Source organism: Erpetoichthys calabaricus, chromosome 5 (genome assembly GCF_900747795.2).
Source record: "Erpetoichthys calabaricus chromosome 5, fErpCal1.3, whole genome shotgun sequence".
NCBI classification, from domain to species: Eukaryota; Metazoa; Chordata; class Cladistia; order Polypteriformes; family Polypteridae; genus Erpetoichthys; species Erpetoichthys calabaricus.
The window spans coordinates 30,264,086-30,281,241 of NC_041398.2; the positions used below are offsets into that span (position 1 = coordinate 30,264,086).

The 17,156-nt window shown below is 45.3% G+C and overlaps 1 protein-coding gene across 1 annotated transcript in view; it reads left to right on the plus strand.

The window, feature by feature from the left end:
• Nucleotides 1-1,823, plus strand: part of gba2 (glucosidase, beta (bile acid) 2) — a 69,638-nt gene extending 67,815 nt beyond the window's left edge. The window contains exons 16-17 of the mRNA XM_028801430.2: nucleotides 37-228; nucleotides 408-1,823. Coding sequence (XP_028657263.2) covers nucleotides 37-228; nucleotides 408-614 — 399 coding nt within the window. The 3' untranslated portion in view covers nucleotides 615-1,823. The remainder of the gene's footprint in view (nucleotides 1-36; nucleotides 229-407) is intronic.
• The last annotated feature ends 15,333 nt before the right edge of the window (nucleotides 1,824-17,156 follow it).

Here is a 17,156-nt window from a genome sequence, read left to right on the forward strand (position 1 = left end):
CAGGACACTTCCTTATTTTGTCTTTTTGTCTCGTAGCCTTTCCCGCACTCCAACATCATCAGTGCACTCAAGACAATCTTTGACCTGAATGTTATGAGCTTTGCGAATGGCACCATGGGGGCAGTGAACGGCATGCGCCCCAACGGTATTCCCGATCGGTCCAGCGTCCAGTCGGATGAGGTCTGGACTGGCGTTGTGTACGGACTTGCTGCAACTATGATCCACGAGGTGAGTGAAGCAGGCCGTCTGAAGGTGGGGTCAGTGCCACACATGGATGATGAGTGTTTTGTGACAGGAACCCGGATAAATTCAATGGGGGCATTTCAACCTGCCCCCTAGTTATATGTGTGCACGTACATTACCCACATTCCCACTCTTCTTTGTGACCACCCTTCTCTGTTTTTCAGGATCTCGTTGATGAAGGCTTCAAGACAGCGGAGGGCTGCTATCGGACGGTGTGGGAGCGTCTGGGCATGGCTTTCCAGACCCCGGAAGCGTACTGCGAGAAGTACATCTTCCGCTCTTTAGCCTACATGCGACCCCTGAGCATCTGGGCAATGCAGCTGGCACTGGACATGCGACAGAGCAGGGGGAGCAATGGCGAAGCGGAGTGAGCCAGTGCCAGCTCTCGTTTTTTACCTCAAATCTCCGCTAGCTGCTCTTAAATCGCCACATGACTATTTATTGTAAACTATAGGTGAAAATCTTGAAAACATGAAAATCCAAATACCTCCAGAGTGGCACACCCGCAGCAGACTCCTGCTGTGCCAGGATGCCGAGAGCTGCTGTAAGCATGGGGAACCCTCAGTTGGAATCTCTGCCATAAAGCCCAGTGTGGCCATATGGCCGTCTGGTCTAGAGATGTGATGTACTGCTTACCAGGAGTCTAAAAGACCAGAAATACACTTTCCAGCACAGGGTTGCATGGCCAGAAGTAGGCATCAGTTGCCCACGCATAGGCTTGGCATGCAGAATGACCACAGGGCACAGACACAAACAGCAGTGAGGCCTACGTGCCCTTTGTTTAGAACAGGCAGCTGTAAAACCGAGCTTCCTTTAGTCCTTCAAGCAAGAAGGGCACCACTCATGCCAGTTTGTGCCAGTCCACCAGAGCCTAGAAGCCCATAATGTATGGTGTACTGAGTGTCTGACTGACAATCCCTGGTGAATATAAGAAGGTTTTCCAGCCTTTGATTGGCTACCCTTGAGCAGACATCTTGAGCAAGTTCAGTAGGTCATGCTGGACTGGATTAGGATTTATACCCTTTGCATGACTGGCATATGTAATGGATCCCCACTGCTTGACTAGTGGTGCCCGATGAGGTACGGGTTGATTAGTTGGTGATGCTGGATGACTTTTACTCCTCTTTGATCAAACAAGATCTCCTTTCCCCAAGGATTGTCTGATAGGTATAATTGGGCAGCATTTCTCTGGCTACACTTAAGTGGCTCAAGATCGCCACACTTGTTGGACACACTAACATCTTGTAGTCTTTTTGGTCAGAATAATGGAGCATTTCTGGTGTTTATTTGGCCATGGCCGAGGTCTAATGTTTATAGATAGGTGATAATCTTGAAAGGACACAATCACAGCTTTGGCGGGGAGCGGGGGGCCACAACACTTTATGGTAAGACTGCATCCATGAGAATCTCCTTCCCATAAGTGAAAAATAGCAGACCTCAAACACTGGTGAACATCACCACGGGCCGTCCTCGAGGAGCAGCCTAGGATGTTCCAGTCGATGAACACTCTTGTGCTGGTATTTTGTAAATGATTTTTAAATTTGTATATAAAAAAATAATAAAAACAACACGTGATTTGATTTAAGTGGGCTGCTTTAATGCAATTAAGAAGAGTGTGCAGTTTGAAATTTATATTTCATGGGACCGGATGCCAGAAGATGGCAGAGAGGGCACAGTCTGAAATTAATTATTTCATGGAACAGGTTGCCACTGCATGCCCTCTGGTTTGGGTGGGGGTGGGGGTGTGTGTGTGTGGCAGTCCTTGTCAAACAAGACATTCTCAGGTGCAGAAGCACGATCCTTCATTGAGGTTACTGTCCATCTTCAGGACCAAGTGCCAGTTTTGCTGGTCCATGATGACGGCACACTAAATTTTGTTGATTATTAGTAACAGCAGAAGTTTGGGTGTGAGGCAGCAGAGGCTCTTTTACAGACTGGGTGGAGCAGAATATAGTAAAAAGGCAATGAGCGCCACCCAGTGGTTCCAGAAGGTACAGCAAGCCTGATGAATTCTATAGAAAGTGAGTGCTTATGGCTACTTGGCTTTCATCTCTGCTAAGCTCTTTAGTTAAATGGCAGCTCATGCATTTTAAGTGGTCCTGGTGTTATTAGCTTTGTGTTGTGGGATGGTAGTCACCATCTTGTGCAAAGCTGATGTTAACTTCCAGAGTGTCATGGATTTCTTTTAAATAAATGCTCTAAACTCACTCTCTAAAGGGGGGGGGGGTATTGGTATGTCTAGTACCCTAGTACTATAAATATAAAATTAAAAATATGCAGTATATATATATATATATATATATATATAGTGTATGTATGCAAGTATATACAGTGCATCCGGAAAGTATTCACAGCGCATCACTTTTTCCATATTTTGTTATGTTACAGCCTTAATGGATTAAATTCATTTTTTTCCTCAGAATTCTGCACACAACACCCCATAATGATAACGTGAAAAAAGTTTACTTGGGGATCGGAGGGTGTGTTCCAACTACAGAGGGATCACACTCCTCAGCCTCCCTGGAAAAGTCTATTCAGGGGTCCTGGAGAGGAGGGTCCGTCGGATAGTCGAGCCTCGGATTCAGGAGGAACAGTGTGGTTTTCGTCCTGGTCGCGGAACAGTGGACCAGCTCTATACCCTTAGCAGGGTCCTGGAGGGTGCATGGGAGTTTGCCCAACCAGTCTACATGTGTTTTGTGGACTTAGAAAAGGCATTCGACCGTGTCCCTCGGGGAATCCTGTGGGGGGTACTCCGAGAGTATGGGGTACCGGCCCCCCTGATAAGGGCTGTTCAGTCCCTGTACGATCAGTGCCAGAGCTTGGTCCGCATTGCCGGCAGTAGGTCGAACCCGTTTCCAGTGAGAGTTGGACTCCGCCAGGGCTGCCCTTTGTCACCGATTCTGTTCATAACTTTTATGGACAGAATTTCTAGGCGCAGCCAGGGTGTTGAGGGGGTCCGGTTTGGTGGGCTCAGGATTGGGTCACTGCTTTTTGCAGATGATGTTGTCCTGTTTGCTTCATCAGGCCGTGATCTTCAGCTCTCTCTGGATCGGTTCGCAGCCGAGTGTGAAGCGGCTGGGATGAGAATCAGCACCTCCAAATCCGAGACCATGGTCCTCAGCCGGAAAAGGGTGGAGTGCCCTCTCATGGTTGGTAGCGAGATCCTGCCCCAAGTGGAGGAGTTCAAGTATCTCGGGGTCTTGTTCACGAGTGAGGGAAGAATGGAGCGTGAGATCGACAGGCGGATCGGTGCGGCATCCGCAGTAATGCGGGCGTTGCATCGGTCTGTCGTGGTGAAAAAGGAGCTGAGCCGCAAGGCGAAGCTCTCAATTTACCAGTCGATCTATGTTCCTACCCTCACCTATGGTCATGAGCTATGGGTAGTGACCGAAAGAACGAGATCGCGAATACAAGCGGCTGAAATGAGTTTCCTCCGCAGGGTGTCTGGGCTTTCCCTTAAAGATAGGGTGAGAAGCTCAGTCATCCGGGAGGGGCTCAGAGTAGAGCCGCTGCTCCTCCGCATCGAGAGGAGTCAGATGAGGTGGCTCGGGCATCTGATCAGGATGCCTCCTGGACGCCTACCTGGTGAGGTGTTCCAGGCACGTCCAACCGGGAGGAGGCCCCGGGGAAGATGCAGGACACGCTGGAGGGGACTATGTCTCTCGACTGGCCTGGGAACGCCTTGGGATTCTCCCGGAAGAGCTAGAAGAAGTGGCCGGGGAGAGGGAAGTCTGGGCATCTCTGCTCAAGCTGCTGCCCCCGTGACCCGACCTCGGATAAGCGGGAGACAATGGATGGATGGATGGATAAAAAAAACTGAGAAATCCCATGTACATAAGTATTCACAGCCTTTGCTCAATACTTTGTCGATGCACCTTTGGCAGCAATTACAGCCTCAAGTCTTTTTGAATATGATGCCACAAGCTTGGCACACCTATCCTTGGCCAGTTTCGCCCATTCCTCTTTGCAGCACCTCTCAAGCTCCATCATGTTGGATGGGAAGTGTCGGTGCACAGCCATTTTAAGATCTCTCAAGAGATGTTCAATCGGATTCAAGTCTGGACTCTGGCTGGGCCACTCAAGGACATTCACAGAGTTGTCCTGAAGCAACTCTTTTGATATCTTGGCTGTGTGCTTAGGGTCGTTGTCCTGCTGAAAGATGAACCGAAAAAGAGTCCTTCAGGTGCCTTTTGGCAAACTCCAGGCAGGCTGCCATGTGCCTTTTACTAAGGAGTGGCTTCCGTCTGGCCACTCTACCATACAGGCCTGATTGGTGGATTGCTGCAGAGATGGTTGTCCTTCTTAAAGGTTCTCCTCTCTCCACAGAGGACCTCTGGAGCTCTGACAGAGTGACCATCGGGTTCTTGGTCACCTCCCTGACTAAGGCCCTTCTCTCCCGATCGCTCAGTTTAGATGGCCGGCCAGCTCTAGGAAGAGTCCTGGTGGTTTCGAACTTCTTCCACTTACGGATGATGGAGGCCACTGTGCTCATTAGGACCTTCAAAGCAGCAGAAATTTTTCTGTAACCTTCCCCAGATTTGTACCTTAAGACAATCCTGTCTCGGAGGTCTACAGACAATTCCTTTGACTTCATGCTTGATTTGTGCTCTGACATGAACTGTCAACTGTGGGACCTTATATAGACAGGTGTGTGCCTTTCCAAATCATGTCCAATCAACTGAATTTACCACAGGTGGACTCCAATTAAGCTGCAGAAACATCTCAAGGATGATCAGGGGAAACAGGATGCACCAGAGCTCAATTTCGAGCTTCACGGCAAAGGCTGTGAATACTTGTGTACATGTGCTTTCTCAATTTTTTTATTTTTAATAAATTTGCAAAAACCTCAAGTAAACTTTTTTCATGTTGTCATTATGGGGTGTCGTGTGTAGAATTCTGAGGAAAAAAATGAATTGAATCCATTTTGGAATAAGGCTGTAACGTAACAAAATGTGGAAAAAGTGATGCGCTGTGAATACTTTCCAGATGCACTGTGTGTATATATATATATATATATATATATATATATATATATATATATATATTCACGGCATTCGCAGTCTGTGTCACAATCTGATTGTATGGGTGGTTACCTACCAGGTAACGCTTATGGTTGGCCAGCAATCTGCTAACATCCGTCACGGTGCCCTCAGTTTGTGAGGAGTACGCGACACGTGTTTCGCCCTCATTCTGGGCTCATCATATATATACTGTATATTTTTTAATTTTATATGTATAGTACTAGGGTGTTGTACCAAGTTAGCCATTATGTATGTAGTGAGAAGTAAAGCAAAATGACACCTTTTACTGGCTAACTCGATATTTATATACTATATATATTTTTAATATTTTTATAATATATTTAAGTATCAAATATTAATCTGTTCTACTTTGACCTCTCTGATTAGACAAAAAAGATGTCTAGGCTTATATAGACATGGATAAGAAAGACAGCTAACTAATAAGTAGTTAGTCATCCTCTAGAGGGTTGTGGAAGGTAAGAAACTTAAATTACACGACCTGATCCAAGGTAGGCCACGTTTTAGGTGATGCTAAAGGAAATCCTTTCTTTTGTAATAGTAATTATATATATATATATCCATCCGTCCATTTTCCAACCCGCTGAATCCGAACACGGGGTCACGGGGGTCTGCTGGAGCCAATCCCAGCCAACACAGGGCACAAGGCAGGAGCCAATCCTGGGCAGGGTGCCAACCCACCGCAGGACACACACAAACACACCCACACACCAAGCACACACTAGGGCCAATTTAGAATCGCCAATCCACCTAACCTGCATGTCTTTGGACTGTGGGAGGAAACCCATGCAGACACGGGGAGAACATGCAAACTCCACCCAGGTCTCCCCAAGGGGTACGCGAAAACTAACAAATTCCTAATATAAGAAATTGTATAAGGCGAAATAAAGAACAAAAAAAAAAAACCTGGGCAGGGCGCCAGCCCACCGCAGGGCACACACCCACACACCAAGAACAATTTAGGATGGCCAATGCACCTAACCTGTATGTCTTTGGACTGTGGGAAGAAACCCACGGGGAGAACATGCAAACTCCACGCAGGGCAGGAAGCAAACCGAGCTCTCCTTACTGCAAGGCAGCAGCGCTACCACTGCGCCAGGGAGGTGTCACGTGCAGGATACAGATGCTACGAATGTTGTCATTAGGTAGTAGCTTTGGGGCATTTGTCAATGAAGTGGCCATTCTTCCAGTGATTCTAATTAAAAGTGTCCTTGGTGGTTGAGCCTCTGTGCTCTCCAGTCCTATTTATGCTGATGCCCCTCTCTGCCATCCACCTCATCAGCACTTCAGTCATTTTTAAGATTTTAGTCTTTTCAGTTGGCCTCCAATGAAGAAGGGGACAACCAGAAGTGCAAAGTGGTGAAGGCACCCCCCTCCATTGCAGGCAACACCATTGGTGCCATCCACACAACTCACATGCCGTGGTATCAGGTTCAAAGAATGGCACATGGCCATGCAGTGACATTTGCTGAAGAGAAAAAGGTAGCTGGTGCCCACCTGGTGTCCGTAAAACACAGCTCTTGTGCCGCCTTCTGTTGTTATGGCAGCTTAATGATGCGCTGATTCAGAGATGAGATGTAGGTAGGGTGACGAGAGCTTCCTAAGAGCTCTCTTGGCACAGGAGGCTGCATTATCATCCTTCAGACTTCACCATCCCACCCCAAACCCGACTCTCCCTCCACAGATCTCAAGGAGCCATCGCCATGCAGCTGTCTGTGATGTCCCTTCTGGCAGAGTGACTTACAGACGTTCACAGCAAGCAGCTTTGGGGTTAGACGATGAGGACCTTTAGCAGGGAGGGGAAAGAAGGGGCCACAGCATTCAATGGTGGGCAATTGAAGGTGATATGATCTTAAGAATTTACGCTCCTTCTGCTAGAGGGGGTGGTTTTGCTCCTACAATCATGGACTGGGTGTTGGGCAGGGTCGTGGGGTCCATCGGCTGTGGGGCATCTGGTGGTGAGGAGAGATTCACTGATCCTGACTTCGCTGATGATGCTTCGCGGAGGCTCTGAGTGAGGAGTCTGAGTGTTTGGGCTTGCGAGTGTCTTGGATAAAAACCAAGATCCAGGCCTTTAATGACCTCTTGGGCACGGCCATCAGCAGTGTGTCTGTCTGCGGAGAGAGTGTCGACCTCGTCGAAAGGTTTACTTACCTTAGCAGTGACATTCATGTCTCTGGTGACTCTTCCTGTCAAGTCAGTGGATGGATTGGGAGAGCATGGGAGGGGGTGGTGTCATGAGGTCACTGGAAATGGATATATGGCGCTCCTGATATCGATGCATAAGGGTGAAGATCCAAGTCTTCAGAGTCCTGGTGCTTCTGTGAGACATGAACACTATCCAGTGACCTGAGCTGAGGACTGGACTCCTTGTGTCTCTTCGGAGAATCTTTGGGTACCGCTGGTTTGACTTTGTGTCGATTGAGCAGTTGCTCATGGAGTCCCGAATGAGGCACATTGTGAGGGAGCATCAGTCACGGCACTACAGCCATGTGGCACGGTTCCCCGAGGGTGATCCGGTTTGCAGGACCCTCATTTTTGAGGACCCAAGTGGCTGGACCAGGCAGATAGAGGGTCATTTCCGGGGGGTGGGGGATTGGGCCGTGTGTCTTCCAACCAGCATCCCGAGCTGTTTCATCATGTGGTGGGTGCGGCAACATGCTGTACCAGTGCATGCTCCCCGACCTGACCTGCTAGAGAGGCTCTTGGGAGGCGTTGATGTGATCTTAAGAAGCCAGTCTGTGTCTGACAGGGTGGTGTCTCAAGGAGCTGTCAGATAAAAGAGCCTTGTTCTACCCTAAGATGAGGTGATTGAACTTTGATTAATGTGCCCCCTTTGAGATGATGTGTTCGTTCCAATAGGGGAACATTTTTAGGCTGATGGCAACTTAAGGAACACTGAGCATCATGAACTGAGGAATCTGTTAGCCTGATAGAGTGGTGCATCAGCATGGTGAAAGATTAAAGACCGGTGCTTCTTCCAAAAGGGTGGCACCTTAGCTTTAGGGTGACTCAAAGGATGCTGTTGTTTCTCATAAAGGTCATGAACGTGGGTTTGGTGGGGGGCAGCACCATAATGCAACATGAATTTAAAGGAGATGGTTCCATATGTTGACATGATGTGAGATTAAACTCCTGAGGTCCTTCCAATATGGGGATCTTTTAGAGAGATGCTCATTTAAGGGGCACTGGGCACCATAACCTGAGGAATTTGTGTGTCTTCTGATAGGTCAGCACCTCAAAGTGACGTGAACTTAAACACTGTACAGTCTGATGGTGTGGCACATCAGTATGATGAAAGATTAAGGACCAACATGGGGGTCACCTTAGCATTAGGGTGACTTAAAGGATGTTGCTGTTTCTCCTACAAGTCCTAAACAAGGGTTTGATGGGGGGCAGCACCATATTGCAACATGAACTTTAAGAAGACATGTCAGTGTGTTTGAATGGTCCTTTGAGATGACGTGAGATTTAACACTTTGATTCCTTCCAACAGGGGTCTACTTTGGCGTGATATGAAGTTAAAGTGCACCAGGCACCATGACCTGAGGTGTTCATATTCCATCTGATGGGCCAGCGTCTCAAGGTGACGTGAACTTAAAGCACCGTTCAGTCTAATGAAGTGACGCATCGGGGTGATGAAAAATTAGGGACTCCTTGTAGTAATGAGACTCCTTGTTGCGAATTTAAGGGACGTTACTCTGTGCCATAGAGGAACTGAGGGGTGTGTGTGCCTTCTGTTGAGTGGGGATCCCAAGATGATGGGAAGTTAAGAGAGACTGTTCAGGACCGGTGCGCCTAATAAAAGGGGGGACCCTTGACTTGAGGGGATCTTAAGGGGGGCATCAAGGTGCCACATACAGTGATAATGTGAACTTAAAGAAGACTTTTCAGTGTCCTAAATGGGCACCTTAGGGTGATATGTGGTTAAAGACCTATGCTCCTTGGGAAGGGCAGGGGGTACATGAGGAGGCCATGAACAAAGAGGATCCTCTCATAGTGTAGAACATCAAGGTAATGTGACCTGAAGGAAGACAATTCAATGTGACAGATTGGCTCCTCTGGGTTATACAAGATTAAGGACCTTTGTTAGCCACATTGGGGGGACACATTGGAGGAGAGGGTCCTTCCGAGAAAACACCCCCCTTTCTCATACACACTGCACCTTGTGGAGGTGGTGTGCCTCCTGCTCATTCACAGTAAGATATGAAATGAAGAGACCACCATTTCTTCCAACGACCATGATGGCAACCTAAGGGGCCCTGCTGGTTCTGATTAAAACGGGACCCTGACACCCTTTCTCATCCTGGGTTCCATGAAAAAGAAACCACTAATAAAGCATTTTGTGGGGGTCTGTTTTGTGAAAGCTGCCTTATATCGAAGCAGCATGGTGGTGCATGGGTGAGGACCACTGCCTCATGTACCCAGCATCCTGGGTTTGAATTGGACGTCCACTGTTTTTTTTCTGTATGTCTATATAAAACCTTCTGTTCCACCTCCAGAAGACTGGTGGCAGTGACGCTTTCATATTGTCCTATCTGTCTCTGTGTGTTTAGGACTTGCAGTAGACTGGAGTCTTGTCCATTACTGCTGGAGTTGGCATCTGTGGCACTGAACTGGATTAAGTAGGTTTGACAAAGTTGTGTTCTTTCTTATAAGTTTAAACGAGCTTCTAATTAAGATCCACCAATCACCTGGATGTCTTGAAAGGTCATGAACATGGGTTTGGTGGGGGGCAGCACCAGATTACAACTTGAAGTTAAAGGAGAAGGTTCAGTATGTTTGAGGGGTCCTGTGAGAGGATGTGAGGTTAATCTCATGGGGAGAGTTCAATATTTTGTGAGGTCTATTGAGATGATGGGAGATTAAGCTCCTGAGGTCCTTCCAATAGGGGAATCTTTTAGAGAGATGCCAACTTAAGGTGCACTGGGCACCATAACCTGAGGAATCTCAGAAGACTGGTGGTAGTGACGCTTCCATATTGATCTGTCTGTCTCTGTGTGTGTAGGGCCCGCAGTACGTAGACTGGAGTCTTGTCCATTACTGCTGGAGTTGGCATCAGTGGCACTGAACTGGATTAAGCAGGTTTGACAAAGTTGTGTTCCTCCTTATAAGTTAAAACAAGCTTCTAATTAAGATCCACCAATCACCTTTCATTACAATGTCTTCTGCAGGACGTATGTTTCATTATGGGGTCTCCACGTCATGCTGTTTACTGTATGCCATGCCAGCTCTCTTGTCAGCTTTATGTGTCACCGAGGGTTTGGTCCACAGTTAGAGTGAACTTAAAAGAAGAGACAGCAAGGCGGTGAGTCGGTACACAGCAGTAAAAAAGTGCCCCCCCCCCATTTAATGACACACACACAGCGAGGAAAATGGCTGGGCTGTTAATTGAAGAGCGACCTTTTGCTGCTGCCAGTGCTCAGCTGGAACGAATGCAATGAATCCCCCCATCAACGTGATACATGGTAGCTAATCTCTGCCTGCCGTCTCGAAAATGTCAAGTGCCTCAAACGGTGGATCCACTCTATTCACCGCGCCAATTAGCCAACACAAAAACAGGGGGCCGTCGTTTGGGGTGGGGGGGAGCGGCCTATTGATTGCAAGAAGCTCAGCTGTCACTTAGGTTTAAAAAAAAGGGATAAGCCCCCTGGGTGGAAGAATTTAAGAAGGGTGGATTGGTGGTCTGCGGAGACTCAGCTGCCGTGTCTTTTGAGTGCCAGCAGGGGGCAGTGAGAGGCAGCAGATCCGTAAAGGCCTTAGAAAGAAGAGCATGGCAGGAAGTGGGAGCTCTTGGGAATCGTGTTATCAAATTCAAGGATGTGGAATCTGTGGGGATGGAATACCATTTGGGTCAACTTAAATAAAAAAAGAGGCAATTAGGAATTCAATAATTATATGAACAGGTACAAACACAAACACACACACACACACATATATATACTGTATATATAAATAGACTAGCTGTGTAAGCCCGTGCTGTAAAAAGCCCAGGCTCCTAGAAACCATGGATTCTGACACTGCAACCAATCAATCACATCGTTTGTGCATTAGTGGCTAAGCGAGGTTCTCCTTCTTCGGTGGTTTTGTTTTGCAGATGTGCTCGCCTCTGTTGTCTATCAATGTCTAAGTGAGTTTCTCTCTCCTTGGAGGTTTCACTTTGGTGACAGAATCACTTTCTTTGAGCTTCATGCCGTAGCCTCGCACTTCCAGTCCGGACAGACAGACACACTTCCACGCGTAGACATTTATACAGTTTGTCTCTGTCCAAATATTTATGGACCTAGACAACTTTTTTCTAATTTTGGTTCTGTACATTACCACAATGAATTTTAAATGTAACAACTCAGATGCAGTTGAAGTGCAGACTTTCAGCTTTCATTCAGTGGGGTGAACAAAACGATTACATAAAAATGTGAGGCAACTAAAGCATTTTGTTAACACAATCCCTTCATTTCAGGGGCTCAAAAGTAATTGGACAAATTAAATAACTGGAAATAAAATGTTCATTTCTAATACTTGGTTGAAAACCCTTTGCTGGCAATGACAGCCTGAGGTCTTGAACTCATGAACATCACCAGATGATGGGTTTCCTCCTTTTTAATACTCTGCCAGGCCTTTACTGCAGAGGCTTTCAGTTGCTGTTTGTTTGTGGGCCTTTCTGTCTGAAGTTTAGTCTTCAACAAGTGAAATGCATGCTCAATTGGGTTAAGATCAGGTGACTGACTTGGCCATTCAAGAATTTTACACTTCTTTGCTTTAATAAACTCCTGCGTTGTTTTGGCTGTATGTTTTGGGTCATTGTCCATCTGTATCATGAAACACCACCTAATCAATTTGACTGCATTTAGCTGGATTTGAGCAGACAGTATGTCTCTGAACACCTCAGAATTCATTCGGCTGCTTCTGTCCTGTGTCACATCATCAATAAACACTAGTGTCCCAGTGCCACTGGCAGCCATGCACGCCCAAGCCATCACACTGCCTCCACCGTGTTTTACAGATGATGTGGTATGCTTTGGATAATGAGCTGTTCCATGCCTTCTCCATACTTTTTTCTTGCCATCATTCTGGTAGATGTTGATCTTGGTTTCATCTGTCCAAAGAATGTTTTTCCAGAACTGTGCTGGCTTTTTTAGATGTTCTTTAGCAAAGTCCAATCTAGCCTTTCTATTCTTGAGACTTATGAGTGGCTTGCACCTTGCAGTGCACCCTCTGTATTTACTTTCATGCAGTCTTCTCTTTATGGTAGACTTGGATATTGATATGCCTACCCCCCGGAGAGTGTTGTTCACTTGGTTGGCTGTTGTGAAGGGGTTTCTCTTCACCATGGAAATGATTCTGCGATCATCCACCACTGTTGTCTTCCGTGGACGTCCAGGTCTTTTTGCGTTGCTGAGTTCACCAGTGCTTGCTTTCTTTCTCAGGATGTACCAAACTGTAGATTTTGCCACTCGTAATATTGGAGCAATTTCTCGGATGGCTTTTCGCAGCTTAAGGATGGCTTCTTTCACCTGCATGGAGAGCTCCTTTAACCGCATGTTGTCTGTTCACAGCAAAATCTTCCACATGCAAGCACCACACCTCAAATCAACTCCAGGCCTTTTATCTGCTTAATCGATAATGACATAACAGCGGACTTGCCCACACCTGCCCATGAAATAGCCTTTGAGTCAATTGTCCAATTACTTTAAGCCCCTGAAATGAAGGGATTGTGTTCAAAAAATGCTTTAGTTGCCTCACGTTTTTATTCTATCGTTTTGTTCACCCCACTGAATTAAAGCTGAAAGTCTGCACTTCAACTGCATCTGAGTTGTTTCATTTAAAATTCATTGTGGTAATGTACAGAACCAAAATTAGAAAAAAGTTGTCTAGGTCCAAATATTAGATAGATAGATCTGTAAGGCACTATATGATAGATAGATAGATAGATAGATAGATAGATAGATAGATAGATAGATAGATAGATAGATAGATAGATAGATAGATCTGTATGGCACTATATGATAGATAGATAGATAGATAGATAGATAGATAGATAGATAGATAGATAGATAGATAGATAGATAGATAGATAGATCTGTAAGGCACTATATGATAGATAGATAGATAGATAGATAGATAGATAGATAGATAGATAGATAGATAGATAGATAGATAGATAGATAGATAGATCTGTAAGGCACTATATGATAGATAGATAGATAGATAGATAGATAGATAGATAGATAGATAGATCTGTAAGGCACTATATGATAGATAGATAGATAGATAGATAGATAGATAGATAGATAGATAGATAGATAGATAGATAGATAGATAGATACTTTATTAATCCCAAGGGGAAATTCACATATTGGATTATATTGTGGAACCCAAGGGGGCTCCAGCCGCCCCGACCCCGAGACAGACAGGCACTGACACAAGTCCAGCACTCGGGACACGTTTCTTTGTGGTGGGGATTGCTTTTCCTTCGCTTCCCTTGCAAATCCTCAAGTTAACCCAGTCTTGTCCCTCTTCTTGACTTTCTCTTTCTCTCCTTCACCCCACTCCTCCTCACAAGCTTTGTCCACCTCCTCCCAACTCAGGCTCCTCGACTGAAATGAGGAAAGGCTCCAAGTGTTTCCAGCATCAAAGTGCTCCATCGTCTCTGCAGCACCCCTCGGTGGTCCTCCAGTTGGTCAGGCTCGGCATTATGGGTGGCATAGAGAGAGGTGATTCGTGACAGCACCCCTGTATTTACAGGGTAACACCGTTTACCTTCTGAGAGCCCTGAAGATGTGCTCTATACATTCATACTTGACATGATATATGCCATATATGCAAATTGTGAGAAAATACATGATTATAATAAGAGCAGTGTCATTATTCTGAAATACAACATGAATTAACAATTGTTTCAGCATTGTCGATATGTTAAATTATTGCAAATCTTCTTCCAAAGTGTCCTCATTTTTGAATTAACAATGAGGCTTTTCCAAATGCCTCTTTAATCGCTAGCACTGTTTATTTCAGGATTTCCTCCTCTCCTGTCAATCGAGAACAGCATACTGGACCGATTCCTATTGGCTAATCGTTTGCTTTCGACTCCTTTTGCCTGAATCTACCAAAGATGTCTGTCATAGGCGTCTCAGGTAACTGCAGCTTGACTGGCCACAGAACCTGAGAGCCCTGCTTGCCTGCTGATTTCCACTGGAAAGAGAACGGAAAAGGTGGTGGCCCACCAGAAGCAGATGGAGCTGTGGTCAGGAACAAGCAAAAAGATCAGAAAACTGGGAGGATGTCAAACGACTGGGACGTCCTAACACTAAAATCTTTTTGGCTTCCTCTACCATTAAAGCATTAGAGTCTCAAAAGCTAAGAGACCTGCTACACACCCGTCATAGTGGGGGTCCGTGCCTGACTGCCAAGTCTGTCTGTTAATAATTTTTAATAAGGAAAGAAATGCCCTTTTGTATCCACACGTGTGGATCTACAAAGAAGTGAATTTAATTGATAGGCGACCGTCTAGCGACTTTGATTGCGTTTTTACCCCCAGACTGGTTAATGACAACTGCATGTTACCTTCAGCAGAAGGTCGTGAAAACCTCCAAAGTCATCGCCATTGATCATTGAGAAGGACCAAGCACAATTCACCATTTTCTAAAAATTACGTTACAGATGAGACCTGTAAGGACCCCAAGTTTCCACCGGCCATTGCTCCAGAAGATCCTCAACTACCACGTATTTGGAGTTGGACTTGAAGAAGGTGTTGGCCGTGACGAAGGTGCTGAGCGGAGTTGGACAGAATCACAAGTGCCAAACTCCAGGACTATAAATGACGTGGGCTCAGATGGTCCTGCACAAGTTCTAGTGGAGGAGCCCCAGATGTAGTGAGGTGTTACTCGCGTCTCCTTCTGTCCTTTGGCCTCTCTGTGTCCCACAACCACCATGGTGCTTCTATTTCTTAGACAGACGTGTGTTGTGTGCCTTGGTGAAGCCTTTCTACAGTCGGTAACATTTGGTTACTACGTTGGATTCGTATCATCTTACATTAAGCCTGCAGCATCCGCCATGCTGTTTAAAGCCTTTAATGCATGTTTGGCTGACTGCGTTGTTGTGATGGTGGCCTCGGCTTAATGCTGTCTGCTCTGGTGTCTGAGCTATCAGGCTGATGTTAGCACATCTGCTGGAGCGTGGGATGTCTGCGGAACTCTGGGTAAGACCCATCTCGTCAGTCTAATGCCTGGTCAATGCCGTTCAGTCCATGTTTTGTTGATTTAGTTCTCAGAAGTGACACTGGGATTAATTCAAAGTGAGGTTGGAAATTAATTTCAACAAATGCCCAGCCCTAGAGGTGCAAACATGCAGGTTCAGATTTGGTGTGGGCGACGGGTCTGATCCAACACATGGACGTCAGAAGCTGCAGGCTGCCATCTTTTATTGTGAGGACTTTGTTGCATTAAACCAGTTTTTCTAACTAATTCCTTTAGTGTGGATTTATATTGTAAACATCAGCGATTCCAGAGAAGACATTCTTTTCTTGACTTAATGCCATTTTCTGGGTATTCTATTATTACGGCATTGCTGACACCTTTATTCGAGGTGATTTCCGTCATTTGAGATAACACTAGTTCCGTTTCTTTCTGTTTTTCCAGTTGAAGCACAGGCAGGTGAAGTGATTCACTGGTGGTCACACAGTGGCAGTCGTGGCATTTGAAGTCCAACATCCTATCCACTATGACACACTACCTGCCATTAGAAATTTGCTACTGTCTTGTTTAATTATTTTTACCACAATTTTGTTTTGTTTTTCGTGCACACTTCAAATTTGTGGTCCTGATGTTAGGTACACAAGTGGGCATTGCAAGGGGCCGTGTCCCTGGGAGTCGCCTTGGATAATGTTGTCAACACGTCGCCTTATAAGCTCACTAGCTGTGCTAAGACGGGTTGAAATAAAATAATCAATGTAGACCTCAGCATTAACATTTTGAGTGCACCGTGTATTTTGTAATGAATACAATGTAATGTAATGTATGAATACAATATATTTTATTGTACTGGTAAAATGTATTACTACAAATGCCTGTGATGTGTCACCTGTTGGAATCTTAAATGCAATGCATATATCTCTGTTTTATGCCATCTGGTGTCAGATTCATAAAAGCAGTGTTAATGTTTGTGATGTGCCATCTGTTGGAATTATAAATGCAATACATATATCTCTGTTATATGCCATCTGGTGTCAGATTCGTAAAATCAGTGTTAATTTTTGTGATGCGCCATCTGTTGGAATGATAAATGCAATACATATATCTCTGTTATATGCCATCTGGTGTCAGATTCGTAAAATCAGTGTTAATTTTTGTGATGCACTATCTGTTGGAATGATAAATGCAATGCATATATCTCTGTTATATGCCATCTACTGTCAAATTTGTAAAAGCAGTGTTAATGTTAGTGATGTGCCCTCTGTTGGAATCATAAATGCAATGCATATATCTCTGTTACAGTATATGCCATCTGGTGTCAGATTCGTAAAAGCAGTGTTAATTTTTGTGGTGCGCCATCTGTTGGAATCTTAAATGCAATTCATATATCTCTGTTATATGCCATCTGGTATCAGATTCGTAAAAGCAGTGTTAATGTTTGTGATGCACCATCTGTTGGAATGATAAATGCAATGCATATATCTCTGTTTTATGCCATCTGGTGTCAGATTCATAAAAGAAGTGTTAATGTTTGTGATGTGCCATCTGTTGGAAATATAAATGCAATACATATATCTCTGTTATATGCCATCTGGTGTCAGATTCGTAAAAACAGTGTTAATGTTTGTGATGCATCATCTGTTGGAATGATAAATGCAATGCATATATCTCTGTTATATGCCAT